This window comes from Microchirus variegatus (assembly GCF_963457635.1).
Source record: "Microchirus variegatus genome assembly, chromosome: 10".
In the NCBI taxonomy this organism is placed as follows: domain Eukaryota; kingdom Metazoa; phylum Chordata; class Actinopteri; order Pleuronectiformes; family Soleidae; genus Microchirus; species Microchirus variegatus.
This window is the reverse complement of record NC_139811.1, coordinates 5,678,243-5,697,593: the sequence shown is the minus strand read 5'-3', so window position 1 is coordinate 5,697,593 and position 19,351 is coordinate 5,678,243. Positions and strand designations below refer to the sequence as shown.

Genomic DNA, 19,351 nt, shown 5'->3' with positions numbered 1-19,351 from the left:
CATGTTCAGCTGTCGACTGACTGTATGTCGGTAGAGTCTCTTCCAACATCCACTAAAATATAATGCTACGTTCCAGAGCCCATCCAAACCAGTTGGACGTGGAACTTATCAGACCTCCAACGAGAAAAAGTGCACTGTCGAAGTGGGACCTCCTACTCGCGAATTCGGAGAATAATGGCGGCTCCCATGGAGTCACGTGAATATGCTATAAACTTTATTTTTCTGTGTGTAGAGTTGTTCTAGACATATTTTATCACAACTTGTTTTTCATGTTATGGCGTGAAATTATGTCGTCGTTGTTATCCGTTAGCATGAAGATATGTAGGGCTACGGTAAAAGTATACACATGATGTTATTGGTATCGCTTTTACATATACGGCTCGCTTGTGTATGTAAGTAGACTGAATTGCTGAGAGTCAAAATGCCTCTTCAAACATAAAGAGAAAGCGCCGCGATCGTCCATGTTTTCTATCATTCGACTTCAATTGCTGGAACGCTTTGAAGTAGGAGTTAGTACAATTCAGGTAGTATATGTCCCACATCCCATTTGTTTGGATGGGCTCTGGAACGCAGCATAAGTCAAACCCTTAACTTCCAGTCAATTATCGCTAAGGGGAAACTTGGAGTTGTTTTATGAGCTAGCCCCCTAAAATGAAAAAAAGTCGTCCAAATTTTACTTGATAACTTCCGCAGACACTGACTGTAGACCATCTCTGCATCTTTGGTTGACAGCTTATTAAAAAACCAGGAAGTGCCCGTGCATATAGTCAATTGAACTTCCTGTTTCACATCCTGAGGCTTTAAACAAAGCAGGAATTTGTTTTGCAACTGCAAGTCTACATCCATTTTTATACACGGGCTATGGTCTTATCTCTTATATCCACCAAAACAAGGCCCATTATGTCAACTTTGACTCGTAATATTTTGAATCAAATTAAAAATGCTAATAAGCTGTCCATATATTAGAATAATATACAATTTAGCTGCTCTATTTCCCCCCGCCTCGTCTTCACTATACCTTCGTTAGCATTTTTTTTGCCTCCAGAGTCGCTAAACAGTTTGTGTGCCTAAAACAGCTCCGGTCAGATCGCTGCCGTAAATCCATCATTTGTCCTGGTTAGTGTCGCCGTGTCCTCGTGTGAAATCTGTCACATCATCTGAGTTCTAGGCATTGAGTCCTGCTGGTGTCCGGGATACCAGTGTCCAAAATTGTTCATATATCCTCCAGAGTGCACCGGCGCGCCTTTGGACGCCATGTTGATGTCCCACAGGGAGCAAGGAGAGGAGGAGGACGGCGGCGGCGGCGGCGCTAGGTGGTCGCCCTCGGGGCCGCACGGTCCGTTCTTCATGATCTTCTTGTATTTGGATCTCTTGTTTTGGAACCATATTTTCACCTGAGAGACAAGGAAATGGGGACAGAGTTGAGAAGACATTCTCAGGTGATCAACGCAACGTTACTTGTGGTTTCTCTTTGACAGTTGACAGTAGATCGACAGAGAGAGAGAGAACAAGACGAGACAAGACAAGAACTGGGACATACCTGGGAGTGTCACTCACTGAAAAAGGAAGCTAATGCAAAGGAAATGGTAGAGTCCATTTTTAGCTGTGACACCTAAACAACTAAACAACATCTTAAAGCTCCCATAGAGTGGTCCTGTTGCACATATATGTGAGTTATGGAGGTCTACTTACATACATTAACTTGTTTTTAAGGTCAAAATCCTCCTAGTTGCTGTAAACGAGCCGATAGAAATCTGTCTTTTCAGACGCTGTTCCTGAGCCGCGATATTTCAGACATAAATCTCACACCCAGAAGACATTCTTGTGATTGGCCAATACCCGGAAGTGACATATTGAGCACACCCACTCTCAGAAGCACAGCTCCCCCCTCTGGAACGGTGGATGCACTGCTACTCACTATCAAAACATTGTTTTAACAGTGTTTAAAAATAGCTTCTTCACGACTCCCCGCCACAGTCCCTTTTATGACTTTGACCCGGAGTCAGAAGACACTGTCGCTCGTGAAACACCTCCACAACGGACGTTATTCTTCTTCTGCGGTTCAATGTACGCAACCGGATGTGCCCGGACTAGTGCCCGGAGCAGGACGATCTGCTGTTCCGGAGAACCGATGTTTACGTAACCGGACCGGGTTTTTTCAGAGATCTCCCTGAGCCCGAGATTACAATAAAACACAGGGTTAATTGGAACTAAAATTAAATATTATTACTTAAACGCAAGATAATAACACAGTAGGATACGTCTGGAATATGAACATGGGGAACAGGTGTATATAGGCCCATTTCCAGTGTTCTAATGGTACATTGTGTTTGCTAATCGCGTTAGAAGGCTATTGGATGGTTAGAAAACGCTTAAAAACCCTTGTGCAATGATGTTCACATATGTATTTCTAATCTTGTCAATGTCTTGACTACATTTTGCAACTCTTTTGATGAATAAAAATGTAACTTTTAATGGAAAACACAAAAAAAAATTGTATAGGTGACCCCAAACCTTTGAACGGTAGTGTATACTCACTTTTGTATGATTTAATTTAGTTGATTGTATTAGTATAACAGACTAAAAGTACCATTAAAAAGCATTATTATTGTATTTGTAGCCACAGCTGCTGAATTACTACGACACAGCTATTACTGTGCCGTGTGGTGAGGTCACCGTGGATTACTGTGATTCCCTGCGACGTACATTAAGTAACCCGACGAGGTTCTAACAGGTCTATAATTAAACTATAGCGACGACAGTGACACCGCGAAGAATATACAAAAACACAATGAATGAACCGAACCGCTGAGCTGTATCAGGTCATTGAGACGCGTTATTGTCGTACGTCGCGTGATATGATTGGCACGCTCTCCGTTTTTTTTAGCGTGTCGGCAAATTGAAGCGATCGGATTACACAAATGGGGATCGAGTGAACGACGGGGAAACACGACACACACTCAGTGAAAGGACGCAGGTTTAAATACAGGAAAATACAAACGCCCAAAGGACTGGTACTAAAAAAAACCAAAAAAACAAAGAGAGGGGAAGATAAAAGAGCAAAAGAAAGTTGTTTTCTGACAGTTCTGGGAATTATTACACTGGGATTTTATGGGGTTTTTGAAAGATGATGTATTCTATAAAAAAAAACACTACTTTCAAACTCTTTTACTTGCCGCCAAGACGCCACGCAGTGTGAAATTTGACATTTAAAGGTGCATTATGTAATAAATCTAAAGCAACTGGCCATAAAATCCTCCTAATATGTCACAGAGACTCAGGAATAATGTTCATATAACAAACTGAACTCACCAACAACAACAGTACAGACAAAATATTCGCATTAAAAAAGAAATATTTTGCAGACTGCAAATCACGTTTATGTTTTGAAATCATGTTTAGGCGTCATGTGGCGCCACCTACCGCCGTCTACCAATCATTGCAGTCAGTAGAGTCTCAGCTGCCGAGAAACCCACGGGTTGCCAGTTAGGTCAGAAAACGAAACCTAAAAGACCTCGGTATTTTGAATTTGAGCGTAGTAACCGTTGTTTTTGGCCACATTCTTACGTATGGCGCCTTTAACTTCACGCCTATTGTTGGTCTGCGTGTGCTGACGTCAATCATTACAATTATACCACGGAAACTGCTTCTGTCGCACTTCTTTCCCCTCCCCCCCACATTCTAAATGATACTGTAAATCATCATGTGGTCTAACGTGATCAAAGTGACAGCCACCGTGCCGTGTGGAATAATAATAATAATAATAATTGTTATTAGTACCTGGATTGATAACAACAACAGGCGAGTACACATGCTCAAAGAAAGGCGAGTATGTGGAGCGCGGGGGTTATGAGGCCAGCTGTCAATCAACAGCACGTTAAGTTAATGCAGCCTCACTGAGAGAATTTCAGCCGTAATTATTGGTTTCGTATTCCAGCGGCAACACGGAGGCTGACAAGTTTGCCCCGAGAGTGAGGCTAATGACACTGACAACAGGCGAGGAGGAGGAGGAGGAGGGTGGCGGAGAGGCAGGCCAGGTGCCACCCTGTGTGTGAGTGTGTGTGTGTGTGTGTGTGTGTGTGAGTGAAGTATCCTCCCACGATTTGCACTGCTAGAATTTATTCAAGTACGTAAAACCAAAAAAAAAGAATCACTCAGCGCTGTTCCGCGAAGTTTATCAGAAATAAATCGTTCGCGTCAACGTCCATTTGGTGATTTGCTGTATGTGTGTGTGTGTGTGTGTGTGTGTGTGTGTGTGAGGGGAAAATGTGTGAGCTGTGCTACGTGCGATTTCTCAGCTGCGTCTGGGAACATTAAGAGAGTTTGATGGAAAGTGGTCAGTGGTTGGCCGGCGGCCTAATGGTCCTAATGAGGGCTAGGATAGAGATGTGGTGTGTGATCACTATCTCACGCTGTGTGTGTGTGTGTGTGTGTGTGTGTGTGTGTGTGTGTGTGTGTGAGAGAGAGTTTATGTTTCCATGTGACATTTGAAATAAACCCAATTCACAATGAAGCATAATGTTTGTCTAAAAACGACACTCTGTTTCTCAATATATACTGCCGCTGTATACATGCAAAACGCTCCCTCAGTCAGGTCTGATAATACTGCTTGACGGATGGACGCATCCTGCGTGATCACAAGCATCCTCCCTGCTAACACAGGTTAGCCCCATGTGGTTTGCTTTAATTATTTGCTCTTGCTGTGTTTGCTGCACAGTTTACCTTAAAGATGAAGGTTAAAGATGCCATATGTAAGAATGTGGTCAAAAACAGTTACTACATTCAAATTCAAAATACCGAGGTCCTTTAGGTTTCCTTTTTCTGACGTAACTGGCAACCCGCGGTTGCTCGGCAGCTGAGACTCTACTGACTGCAATGATTGGTAGACGGCGGTAGGTGGCGCCACATGCCAAAAACATGATTTCAAAAACATAAACATGATTTGCAGTCTGCAAAAGATTTTTTTTTAATGCAAATATTTTGTCTGTACTGTTGTTGTTGGTGAGTTCAGTTTGTTATATGAACATTATTCCTGAGTCTCTGTGACATATTAGGAGGATTTTATGGCCTCTGTTGCAATATTCCATCATGATAAAGATAACCATGATGATATGTTACATAATTTCAAATTAAAAGTGTCTGTACTTCACAATAAAATATATGTATGATGCACAATGAGCCTTTGAATATTGAAAACAGAGTCTATATATGTGTGTAAGTCAAAAAAACGTGATAATTACAAGCAAATTAATTATAATAATTTTGATATTTAGTGTTATATTCTGTTATCCCACTGGCATCTGTGCCTCAGCCACACTCACTGTGTTTACAGGAAGAGTAAGTCGTCGTTTTCATTATAACATGATATTAAGTCATGGGCCACATGTGGTCCACGCTCCACCAGTTTGACACCTCTGCTATAGAGTCATCAGTTTCAATTTGACGAATAGAATAAAACAAAAGTACAAAAGCTTCCCCCATGTGTTAGCTTTGGCAAAAAAGTCCCGAGCAGTTTCTCCTGCATCTGTGCGACCAGATTGAACACCGACGTGGACGTGAGCCGAGGCTGCAGCTGCTGCTGCTGCTGCTGCTGCTGCTGCTGCTGCTCAGCTTTAAAACACACGCAAAGCAAACAAAACAGGTAGCGACGCTTCTGTGACATCAACGTCTGCAGCACTTTTTGCACGTTTGCTCAATCTGCACAAAAGCCTGTGATTTTACCAGGAATCACGTGGACTTCCTGGAATCTGGAAACATAATTCTGGGGGAATACTGGACTCGCTCCACGAGTCTAGACTGTCAAATTATCTGTTCAAAAAAAAACAAAAAAAAAACAGTTTGCACCAGTAATTAAGACTCAGCGTCAAAGGCAAAGTGATGGGAGAACCCGTTTGAAACACTGCTACGTCTTAACGTCTCCACGTCTCTGTGCTATTTTCTGCCTCGTTTCTAAGAAGGGCGACACACAAACAAATCCCGCATGTTCTCTGCGAGTGGTTGTGTTTGATGGAACACAAGCTCAGGTGATAGATAGTGCAATTAAAATAATGCATTTGAAAGAATGCAGACGCAGTAACCTGCGTTCAAGCCACAGAAATGTGTCTGCATTCCTTAAAAAAAACACATTCACAAGAGGAAAAAATTCACTCAACCCAAATACTTACTCCTTTCTTTAACTATATATGTGTATTTATATATATATGAAGAAGAAACATATGAATAAATGAAAACAATGAAAACTCTGGGACTGAGTCGCTGCAGACCACAATCTCAAACCACGACAATAATGAGTGGATCATCTCTTACTTCCAGTGCAAACAGAGCTGCAGAGCGGTTCATTCAAAGGGGATTAGAGGACGGTTCGTCTGATGACATCAGCTGCTCGTGTGTACACACACGCACGCACGCACACGCACACACACACACACACACACACACACACACACACACACACACACACACACACACACACATATGTACATCTACATGTCTTTACCACCATGCTCGGGACCGGGCATAATGTCCCCACAAGGAAATATGTCCCCACAAAAAAGGTGTTTTGCCAGGGGGTGGTCCAGAGAAGCATAGAAAGACAAGAACACACGCACACACACACACTTCTATATGTCTTTACCACATTGTGGGGACCACGTTCGGGACCGGGCATAATGTCCCCACAGAAAAGGTGTTCTGCCAGGGGGTGGTCCACAGAAGCATAGAAAGACAAGAACACACACACACAAACACACACATCTATATGTCTTTACTACATTGTGGGGACTACGTTTGGGACCGGGCATAATGTCCCCACAAGGAAAAATGTCCCCACAAAAAAGGTGTTTTCCCCATTAGCTGGTCCACAGAAGTATAGAAAGACAAGAGTACACACACACACACACTTCTATATGTCTTTACCACATTGTGGGGACCACGTTCGGGACCGGGCATAATGTCCCCACAAGGAAAAATGTCCCTACAAAAAAGGTGTCTTGCCAGGGGGTGGTCCACAGAAGCATAGAAAGAAAAGAGTACACACAGACACACACACTTCTATATGTATTTGCCACATTGTGGGGACCATGTTCGGGACCGGGCATAATCTCCCCACAAGGAAATATGTCCCCACAGAAAAGGTGTTTTGCCAGGGGGTGGTCCACAGAAGTATAGAAAGACAAGAGCAGACACACACACAGACACAAACACACACATCTATATTTCTTTACCACATTGTGGGGACCACGTTCGGGACCGGGCATAATGTCCCCACAAGGAAAAATGTCCGCACGAAAAAGGTAAACTATCATATTTCAGATTATGTTTTTCCAATGTGATGTTTTCTCTGTGTCAAATTTGTTGATGCTGTTTTTGAAAGAAAATATAAGATAAGATAAGATAAGATAAGAGAAGATAAGACAAGGTAAGAGAAGAGAATCCACAATGGGGAAATGTATGTATTACAGCAGCAAATGCAGTAAAGTTATCAGTAATAAATCAGAAACGTGCATTTTTCCATCTATGAATGCAGAATTATAGAAAGATAATTGACCATAAATGTTATAAAATGAGAATAGAATGAACCGTATATTTGTTAAATAAACAAATGTATGTAATTTGTTCTGTTCTTGTCTCGTCTTCTGACACTTTTTGTTATTGTTAAAGCACTTTTGTGATTTAATCTGCAAAAGTTCTACAGAAATAAAGTTTACTTACTATTTATTTTGTTACAGACGTCTGCTAAAGTCTATTTCAAGAATAAAAAAAAAAAAAATATATATATATATATATATATATATATATATATTTTGTTTTTACTACAGTAAATCTGGATTTAAATAAAGTCAAGTAACAGTAAAGTAATTCATTTTTAAACCATTTTAGGGTTGATAATTGATGACATTATACTAATATAGTTGTCAGAAATTCACCTCACTTATGAGAAGTGAGGAATATGAGAAAATATCTATACGTAAATATGGATTTGTTTATATAATTGCAATTTTGGATGTTATTTTATTTTATCTATCTTCTTTACCCTTATTCACATCATATTCTTATATTGCTTCTGTAACATCTATCTATGAAATAAATCCCACGACATAAAATACAGATTATTCAGAAGACAGGTTTGTTGATAATGACACACTCTAATTGATTAATATATCATTATTATTATTATAATAACAATAATTCATATTATTCTGAGACATAATAATAGTAGTAATAAAAAAAACATATATAGAGAGAGTTTTAGGGTGAAAAGAACTGTTTAAGACACAACTGTTAAATTACAAGTGGCTCATGATGACAGTGGTCATTCACTGACTCCATGTGATGGACAAAATGGCCGCCGCCATTCAGCCTTTTACACACACACACACGCACGCACACACACACACACACACACACACACACACACACACACACACACACACACACACACACACACACACACACACACACACACACACACACACACGCCTAACACACACTATTCCAGTGGCAAACAATGATCGACAACATTTCACATGACATTTAATGATGAGGGCTTTTTCTCTCTGTATAAATGTCAGGGTCTAATTACACACACACACGCACGCACACACACACACACACACACGCACACACACACACACACACACACACACACACACACACACACACACACACACACACACACACACACACACACACACACACAGTCAGTAACAGTAAGAATGCACCGCTGCCTGTTTTTGGGCCTTATTTTTTCTATCTCTGCCCCTGTTTTTCCTGGAAATTGCAAATGCAGTGATACTATCAAAACATATGAGGGAGGGGGGGGGGGGCATTTTTGTGATGGTGGACGGAAAAACTTGGCCGTAACTGTAACCTATTAAAGCGTAAAGCCACACAAAGCGCAGATGTTATATATATTTATCTATATAATGCCACACATTCCAGTGATGGTGAGCTTGGGGGGCGACTCCCGAATGTGGTGTAAGGTGATTCAAACGCGCCCTGATCGCATTAGAAATGTTTCTATTTAATATTTTCCTTTAAATAATCTTAAAAGGCAACAAATAAACAGAACATGTGTGTCTGTGTGTGTGTGTGTGTGTGTGTGTGTGTGATCCACAGTGTTACCTGGGTCTGCGTCAGGCCCATCTTGGCTGCCAGGTCGGCCCTCTCGGGCAGCGCGAGGTACTGGGTTTGCTGGAAGCGCTGATTGAGGGCCTGGAGCTGCAGGCTGGAGTAAATGGTGCGAGGCTTCCTGATCTTCTTCCCCTTCCCGTTGAGCCTCACCTCGCCGTTCTCTATCACCGCCGTGGGCTTCTCGTGCTCTGGAGGAAGAGCAAAGGGACAGAAGAGGTTTGAACGTCACGGTCGGGGATTTTCTGATTTTAGATCTTGGAATTCCACCATTATGATATATTTATTGCACTAAAAATTGAACATTTATGACACTGGAAAAGGCACTAAGAAGATTTTTTTCCCCCTCTTCCACTTCTTCCATTTCCCCCCCCCTCCCAGTTTAAAGGAAAAGTTATACGACTCTCTCTCTCTGTCTGTATGTTAGGCCCACACTGATTGTTGTTATGACATGAGCTCATAGCCTGCAGTGGCAGCAGAAGAACAGCTGTGGACGAGCCAAGGCCCCACAAGATGTTCGCTCTTCGCGTCGCTGTGTAACTGAGCTGCAGACAGACGCTGAGGAGGAGGAGGAGGAGGAGGAGGAGGAGGAGGAGGAGGAGGAGGAGGAGAGCGAAAACGCAGCAGCAAACGACAAATCTGAGAATCCGAGGGGAATCCGAGGGGAATCGAAGGATGCGTTTTTGATGGCATTTGATTTACTGTGAGTGTTTGTTTAAGGTCATACACACTCCACTGTTGGCAAAGCACCAATAATAATAATAATGATGATACTAATAATACTATTAACAACAGTAATAATCGTATAATAAGCACTAGTTCTGTTTCTATGAGCCCTTATGTAGAAATGTGAATAACAGCAATAACCACGAAGCCTTCACACTAAAAATATTCCCACAAGAAATGTGTTAATATGATCAACTATGTAAATGTAAAATTTTACTTTATTTATACAGCCCTTTCACAACAATCCTTTCGGTGATTTACAACAATTAAATAAAGAGGAAACAAATAAGAATAATTAAAAAACAGTACAACGATAAAATAGCGCAAAAATAAAACAAGATAGAATAAGATAAAAGTATTAAAAGCCATTCTAAATAAATAGGTTTTTAGCCTTGATTTATGAATATTATATATATTATATCAAACGTGTAAATATTATGTAGAGACATGGTTGAATAAACCAGATCAAAATGAACATATTTACGAGCCACAGACTGGTGTTAAATCTGTTTAATTTAACTCAACCTTTTACTGTACTGTACTGAGCGTGTGTGTGTGTGTGTGTGTGTGTGTGTGTGTGTGTATTAATAGGGGTAAAAGAATGGACATAATGATGTTCAACAAAGATAAAGGACGGCTGCGTGTGCAGAGACATTAGAGTTAAAACGGATCTGGACTCATATAAAACCCCAAATATAACATTTAGGTTCAGAAAGCTGTTCGTTTGACAGAAGGAGCAAAAGGAAATGGATACATTTTAATTTAACTGCAGTAAAATCGTGTTTTTTTTTGTTTTTTTATTAAAAGTGGACAAAAACATGTATTAAAATTCAATCATTATTGTGTTTATTATTATTATTATTATTAGGGGTTCAGAGGGAAGATAATAACCTGTATCTGTTAATATTTACTGTAACATACAATATTGTTGAAAATGAAGTAAAAAAAGAAGAATTATTTAATGCTTATTTAATGTGGATTTGTGCTCTTTTCACAGATCCTCTCATTTTGGTTGATTCATTTCCGTGGTATTTAATTATGATATTTAATTATATGCTATATATATATATAATTATAAGTATAATATTATTATTATTATCATCACATTTACTATATTTTAAACACTTTGACCTGCATTTTCTTTTTCTATATAAAAAAAAAGTGCTGTATTTTTATTTAAAAGTAATTATATTTATTTTATTTTTTTTGGGATTCATTTAACATTGGTTAAATTATCATTATTATTATTATTATTATTAGAGGCCTTGGAGCGTGTAGCGGTGGATCATCTCTCTCCTCCGCTGTGTCTGCACTTATTTGGGAGATGATGATGATGATGATGATGGGATTGGATGAGGATTTGGGGTTTTTTGGACTCTGCTGCGGGACACCACACCACAGAGCCGGTTTGGAGCTGCTTCTTGTGGAGAGGCCTTTTAAATAAACTCCAGTCATCTTCGGTTCAACCCCAAAGTACACAACAAACACGACGCTGTGGGCAAAAGACCTGTGTGTGTGTGTGTGTGTGTGTGTGTGTGGATCCAATTACGTGTTTTCTTTTCTGGTTATTAACGCACATGAGTGATTTATGATGTGATGGAGAATACTCTATATTTAGTTTGTTTGTTTGTTTGTTTGTGGGATTTCCACACCAGTGCGTAATTAACTTCACACACACACACACTTTTACATCCTGTAATTCACTGGTTTCAAATAATTAAATTAAAGCAAGGATTAACATGTTTTTGTTCTTTTTTCCACCCCTTACTGCAACCTTATATTATTACATTATAGTAAATATTAGCAACAAAGTATATAATAATAATAATAATAATAATAATAATAGTGTTTTATGATGTTAAAAACAGTAAAAACCTACCGCTGTCTTCTAGTCTGGTGTGTCCCAGCGCGCCTCCGTGGCCCCCGTGCTGGTACGGCAGGTAGGCGCCGGGGTGGTGCGCGCTCACGGGGCTGTGGTAGGGCGCGTATCCCAGCGGGCGACCGTACGAGGACGCACCGGTCGCGAAGGGCCCGTCGAGCTGCGCCGGTCCGACGACGGCGTGCAGCCCGTGCACCGGGTAGTGGTTGTGGGACAAGCCCGGCGAGTGCTGCTGGTGTCCGGGGTAGCCGTGGCCGCCGAACTCCAGGAACGCGGATTTGGACGGATCGGGCGGAACCAAAGTGTCCGATAATGAGCTCATAGTCATCATTGGGCCGCGGGACAGTGGTGTGGAGGGAAATGGAAGGGAGTCATGCAGCTATGAGCTCCGGGCGGGACTCATCATTTTAAAAAAAAAGGTAAAAAAAATATAAATAAATGATCAAACTTTCAAAAGAAGTGCTTGAGTTTCGCTAAAGCAGGTGAGTGCGTGGAGGAGTTTAAGCGCGTTTACGCATCGCTACATCCCGGCTGAGGATCCACGGCACATGCAGCGGCGGCGCGCAACAACCTTTTTAAAAACCCCAACGCGTCCAACACGAACTGACACGCAGCCAAGTTTTCACACACACACAAAGAAAAAAAAAAAAAAAAAAACACACACACAAAGCCGATAAATGTGTCTCCGTCCTTGTGTTTCCACCCTCTCCGGCGTCTCGGTGACTGCTGCTCGGTGCGCTCTCTCTCTCTGTGAGGCTGCGTCCTTCCCCTCCCTGCCTTCTTCTTCTTCTTCTTCTTCTATCTGCACCAAACCATTCTTCTCCTCTGAACTCCACGTTGTCACGCGCGGCGCGCTCATTGGCTGCAGCGCCTCGCCGTGTCACACAAATCACAATCTGCGCGTTTTGGAGAAAAGAAAGAACACGGGGCCCTGATTAATAACACTAATAATAATAATAACACTAATAATAATAATAATAACAGGACAGGAACTATTCAGTGTAATAAATAACGCAGATAAATAAAACAAAAAATAATACACGCTATTAAAAATGTAATTTCACATGAATTAATAACATCAAAAAAAATAACGACCAACAAATGATATAATATTGACTAATTACAGCGGGTTTACTGTTACACCAGGAAGTGAACGAGCGCTCGTGGCCTTTGAGTCACTCGATCACAGTTATTAGTATCATGACACTAAAGTGTGAGTGTTACAGCAACAACAACAACAACAACAACAACAACAACATCATCAGGCCCTGCAGGCGAAATCTGATCACAATCACACACAAGTGAAGAATAAACACACTTTTATTTTTTGGGGGGGAAATGATATAGTGATAAAAACACAAACCGCACATGGCACAGAATGCTGCTGCTGCGAAAGGGCCTTTGAATGGTGTTTTATTATAGTGTAAAAATGAACATGATGAATGTGAAATGATTCATTTTCAATGCAGGTTTTGACATTGACAAATATATGCTCATAAAACGTAAATGTCATTTTGTTTGTTTGTTTGTTGAGATGGAAATTGCACTCGTGCGCACTCGTGGTGCCACGCGGGAAACAGCCAGACAGAGAACACAGATTATTTTCTGGAGTTAAAAAAAAACAAAAAAACAACAACCAGTGATTTATTTTCACTGCACCTCAACATCATCATCATCATCATCATCAACAATAACAACAACAGCGTTTTAATGCGCATAATTATCTCCAGGTTTTATTAACATAATGTAAACACGCGCACCGTGAACGCATCGTTACACTCGTTTTAAAGCAGCAGTAAACACGAGCTGGAATATAATCCTAGTCTCTGAGTTCAGAAAATGATGATTATTATTATTATTTGTTCTACTTTAAAGCATGACGAACTAAAATAAAATAGCAAATTGTTTCATATAACAGGGACATTTGACTTTGAATTGACCTTTAAAAAAGGCACAAACTGCTTGGTTTTAACCTCTGGACTAATCAGCAAAGTAGTTCAACTTTTAACAAAACTTAAACTATTTTACAATTACATTTACAGTTTATGGAATTTTTCATGTATGGATTTGTAACACACACTTCCAGTATTTTAAATAAACACCAGATACATGTTTAAACATTCAAAATCTGAGATTACAGCCATTATATCATGGCTCAAATTCAAATAACACATTTTAATAACAATATTAAAATATAAAATAAGCAATTATAATATCACATTTTATTTGTATTTTTATACTGGTAATAAATGATATTATAAAACTGGAAATATTCATAATGTTCAGAAGATGGCAGTGTTTTCTTCAATTATTATTATTGTTTTAATGAATGACATTTTGAGGCTTTTATTGCTGTATTTTCTCCACTGACAGTAAACCATGTCCATTCTATTCTATTGCTATACAAACAAATGAAAGTCTTACATTTATCTGTTACACTATTAAGCTATAAACGGTTTATTCTGCTCATAAATTCTAATGGAGCAGTTCAAGTCAAATATGACCCTGACAGTTTAGCTCCTCCCTGAACACGACTCTCTTCAGTCTCACAGGAGACTTTTGTTTATTGAATAATATTCAAAGTTTTTCATGTCAGGACTTAAGATAATGTGAAGTTTTTTTTTTTTTTTAAACATCTGAACGCTTGTTCTTTACAGTCAGGCTTTATGAAGACATTTTTATATTGGCCCCCCGGGGGGGGGGGGGGGGGGCCCCCCCTCTCCACTCACTAATCCCAGTTTTGACAGCAGAGGACTTTGAAGACTCTTGCTGTCACTCTGGCCTGCAAGGTGTTACACACACAAACACACACACATGCACACACACACACATTTTTTCCCTACATTTAACCCTTTGATGGTTTTTACCACAAGAAAAAATGCCATTTTCTGGAAATCCACCCCCCCCCCTCCCCCACCCCCCTCGTCCGGCATATATATGACCATTAATTTGTCACTTTGACATAGTACATGAACGCACCGCACTGAAAACCGCCGAAGAAAAACAACAAAAACACACATTATTTTGGCTGTTTTTTAATGTGATTTTGTGTGTTGTGTGTGTGTGGGAATGTAAATGAACTATTAATATACACACAGTTGTGTGATTTCGACATCAACACAGTGTGTCATGCCAACTGAAAATGAGAATAATCATAATAATTTCAGTCTATACTGTAGACAGTGAACTGACGACGACACACACACACACACACACACACACACACACACACACACACACACACACACACACACACACACACACACACACACACACACAGAGCACAGAGTAAGAGATGTTTTGGCATGTTTTCTTTCTTGTTTCTTTTCTCTTGCCCTCCAGGATTTGGCTTATTATACCAACAGGCTGGTGTGTGTGTGTGTGTGTGTGTGTGTGTGTGTGTGTAGAGTTATTACACATCCCCAGCCCCGCGCTGCAGCAGCTTTCATCTGCAGCCAACATTCCTCCCCCCCGTCCCTGACTGACTTCACCTAGGTGAGCGCCGGGCACACCCTCCTCCTCCTCCTCCTCGCCGTGTCAAACGCTGTTATTTAGTGGCACACACAATCTTGTTAAGTCGTCAAAATTTAGCTTCTTCCTTCTCCTTCCCCCCTACCCTCCTCTATTCTCTCCACCTCCTCTTCCACAGAACTGGAAGGTGAAGCAGCCAGTTGGCAGCGCTGTGAGCAGAGCAACATGGGAACACATTAATGTGCTCTTAAAATCCAATTGTGCAAGTCTGAAAACTTTCTTTGGCGTTCAGGCCCGAGGGGGGGGGGTTCTTCGACCATTTTTTTTCACATTTTACTCCGTAGTCTTAGGGCCAATTCCAATTCCTATCTTAACCCTCAAGCTCAAGCCTTAATCTTAACTGACCCTCAAAACCAAGTGTTGAGGGTTATTTTGTCACTTAGAAATGGGACACCCCTTAAATGCAGATACGTCTTCAGACTGTAGGGGGCAGAATAACGCCAAAGCTGCGTCCAGTCTGTCGACTCCAAAAAAGAAGAAGAAGAAGAAGAAGAACACATTTACGTCAGGATTATTTATTACGATCCGTTTGTCAGTCAAGTTATTAGGTTGTCAGTTAGTTATAAGATGATACTCATACAAATACCACAACCACGGACATATTCAGCTGACAGTTACCACACACCACGACTTATTGAAAAGTAAACCATAGCAAACCATCAGCTATTGACAAAAGATAGTAAAATAAAAATAAATGTTATGCAACAATGACGTCAGTAATCCATAATATGGGCCTAAACTAAGATAATACAATGGTTTTCATCATTTTTATATCTCTATTAACAAAGAAAATACTTATATTTGTAGCGTACTCGTTTCGCTGCTTTCGGCGCCATCTTTGTTACGTCAAAACACGCAATGGGTAGCCCTTGCTCCCAAGGGTGGTCTCGGAAAATCTCAATATTGAGGGTGATACAGCCCTTAAACTCGGCCCTCAACTTAATTTTTCTGAGAATCGGGACAGCACTTGCACTAGAGGGAGCACATTTTTGAGATTGAGGGTTAAGCAAGGAATTGGAATTCACCCTTAGTTTTGGGAGAGATACTGGAATATTTAGCCCAATCGCAAGGCTTCATTGTGACTTTGAGGACAGAACGGTTGTTTTACTCAACGAATACGGACGTAGGAGGAGCCGCCGATTCAAGACGTAACATAAGCTAAACGACTGCCCTCAAACGAGCCACGCTGATTTGTTGGCCTGCAGCGAGGCAATTTGTCATGTGTGGGTTTTTAAAGGGTGGAGATAAGTTACTGTCCGGCAACAAGAGATGGAGCTCACGTACAGTATAGCGTGTGCAGGTCAGTTTACAGCTTCAGGGAGAAAGAAAAGAAAGGAAGGAAGGAAGAGGCAGATACAATCAAAATCCCATTAAAATACCAAAACCACTAATGAATGATTCATATATTTGGTTTTTACTTCACCACATAGGTGAGCCACAGTGTTGCGCTGGCATGAAAACACACACTGCAGTTTATTTTGTGTCAAAATTCCCACATTTAGTCGTTTCCACGCCCACCTGCTGCTGCCTGAAATACAGCGGAGCACCAAACTTTTGGCCTGGTTAAGCGAGCACAGAGAGGTTGGTGGCATCCTTTGGCGTTTCTCTTCCTCCTCCTCCTCCTCCTCCTCCTCCCTCCTCCTCCTCCTCCCTACATCATCGTGAGGCGAGGCCTTTATCCAAGGACAAAGAGCCTGAACCTCACCTCTTACACATAGAGAGAAACGCCTCTTCGTAGAGTTCTGGCTCGTGTTCTTGGAATGGTTTGCCTTATGGTGCGTTCACACCAAATTTGGCGCATTGTGTTTTTTTTTTTTTCTCGCGTGATTCATATCGATGAATCACCGTAAACTTGTGATACACAACTGGCAACTGTCCGCAAAACAACAACTAACCAACAACGACATGATTCACACCTAGTTTCAGGAGTGTATCCTCACTTACAGCGCTTTTCCATGACACGGTTCGAGCACGACTCGACTCAACTCCGCTGCTCGTCATTTTCCATTGCTTCGTAGAATCTCCCGTGGGCGGAGTCTTCGTGGCGCGGCTCTCTTCCAGTGACGACACTCTCTGACCAATCAGTGGCCGGCAGTCTGTCGATTTCACATTTTAGTTTCCTCCAAGAAATTTGAAAATCAAGGATGCAGACCATCAGGCCACGCTCAACCCATATCCAAAGTCTTAGTGTGATCTGCTTTATAGCTAGAAAGTGGGGCAAAAGGGGAAAAAGCAGCCCATGGCAGAGCTTGTAACTGAAAGGTTGCTGGTTTGATTCCCGGCCAAGTCAAGGGGACACAACGTCAACTCACTGTTAATTGGTACATTCTAAAATGACCCCAGCCACAGGGGTCCACTCCTAGTGTAGTCCTTATGACAGTCCCAAGCCCGGTAGAATTCCATTACTGGTTATGTTGAATTGTCACATGGTACATGACAAAGAATGTTAAAGGTGCATTATGTAATAAATCTAAATCAACTGGCCATAAAATCCTCCTAATATGTCACAGAGACTCGGGAATAATGTTCATATAACAAACTGAACTCACCAACAACAACAGTACAGACAAAATATTTACATTAAAAAATATTTTGCAGACTGCAAATCATGTTTATGTTTTGAAACCATGTTTTTCATGGCATTTGGCGCCACCTACCGCCGTCTACCAATCATTGCAGTCAGTAGAGTCTCAGCTGCAGAGCAACCACCGGTTGCCAGTTACGTCAGAAAACGAAACCTAAAAGACCTCGGTATTTTGAATTTGAATGTAGTAACTGTTTTTGGCCACATTCTTACATATGGCGCCTTTAAATCCAGAAAATAAGAAACAGTTTTTTTTAAGCAGTTTTAAAATAACACAGCTTAAAATGATCAAGTAGTTAGTGTGAACTGACTTTACATGAGAGCAACTCTCTTAAATCTGGAGTCGAACCATCATTTATGTCACTGGTAAAACCTGTATTTGTTCTACTGTTTCATGTCGACAAATATCAGCTGTGAGAAAAGATCCATTACGCCACGTTTATTGAAGACATGCTTGTTACTAATATACGAGACCGACTCGTCAGTCGCATCATTCCAATCCAAATGCCGATCATCGCTGCATTTGACAGACATGAAAACCCGCTGATTGCCCGTGTCGCTGAGCAACCGCTCGTCTAGATCAGCGATAGCTGTGAGAACCACAACGGTATTTAACGCGCACGCACATCAACTCAAGTATTCCACTTTAAAGTCGTTAAACGTTTTTAGCGAACGACGACTGCGTTTCAATCCGCCAATCAGACGCAGAGCAATCGTCATTGCGATGTCAGTGTCATGTTCGGCGCTGCAGCTCTGTGCTGATTTTCACTGAAGTGGTGATGGAAACATCTGCCCTGAGCTGTTAAACACTCCACTATGTTTTTGCCCCGCTCATTGCCAACTAGTGTCTGTCTGGTATTTGGCATTTGTGTCTGTGTGGTAAAAAAAAAAAAGAAGCTGCCTCCTTCCTGCTGAGCGTGAAGCTAAAGTGGAGCTCAAAGACGCTACAGTACAATGGTATGTGGGGCAGAAGGAACAGCAGAACGTTCTGTGAAGGTGAACACAATCCGTTCTTGTTTCACCATCCATTTTCATCCATTTACGACCACTTTATCCTGCTGTGCCAATCACGGCTGACATAGGGAAATAGGCGGCGTACATCCTGGACAGAACAACCAGTCCATCGCTGGGACACATACAGACAAACCTAATTCCCATATTGCATTTTTTTTGGACTGTGGGAGGAAACCGGAGAACCTGGAGAAAACCCACGCACAGTATAGGCCTGTTCATGCTGTCCATTCCCCTTATGCTGTGCTTCCATCATGGTATAAGTGGGAATGGTTCAGTCTTCTTATGTCTTTTAATGTTAATTTAGGCTTTAGGTTTTGCTTTATTTAGTCATCGTTTTTCCTCTGAATCTCTGGGGGTGTATTAAAGCAGAGCTAGACCGGAAGTTCCAATTAACGCTGTTTTTTAGTGTGTATCTGCGTCATTACCTTGTTTTACGAAGCCCTGAAGGTTCAAAACAAACAAAGTTCAGCCACTGCTGAGAACGCTGT

General features: G+C 41.2%; 1 protein-coding gene across 1 annotated transcript; it reads right to left on the bottom strand.

The window, feature by feature from the left end:
• Positions 1–1,148: 1,148 nt before the first annotated feature.
• On the bottom strand, positions 1,149–12,065 carry LOC310933604 (homeobox protein Dlx4a-like; the record flags this gene model as incomplete). The annotated part of the gene is made up of 3 exons (XM_083897122.1): positions 1,149–1,394; positions 9,124–9,320; positions 11,735–12,065. 3 exons carry the CDS (start codon positions 12,063–12,065, stop codon positions 1,149–1,151), a joined length of 774 nt encoding a protein of 257 aa, XP_083753248.1.
• Positions 12,066–19,351: the final 7,286 nt, after the last annotated feature.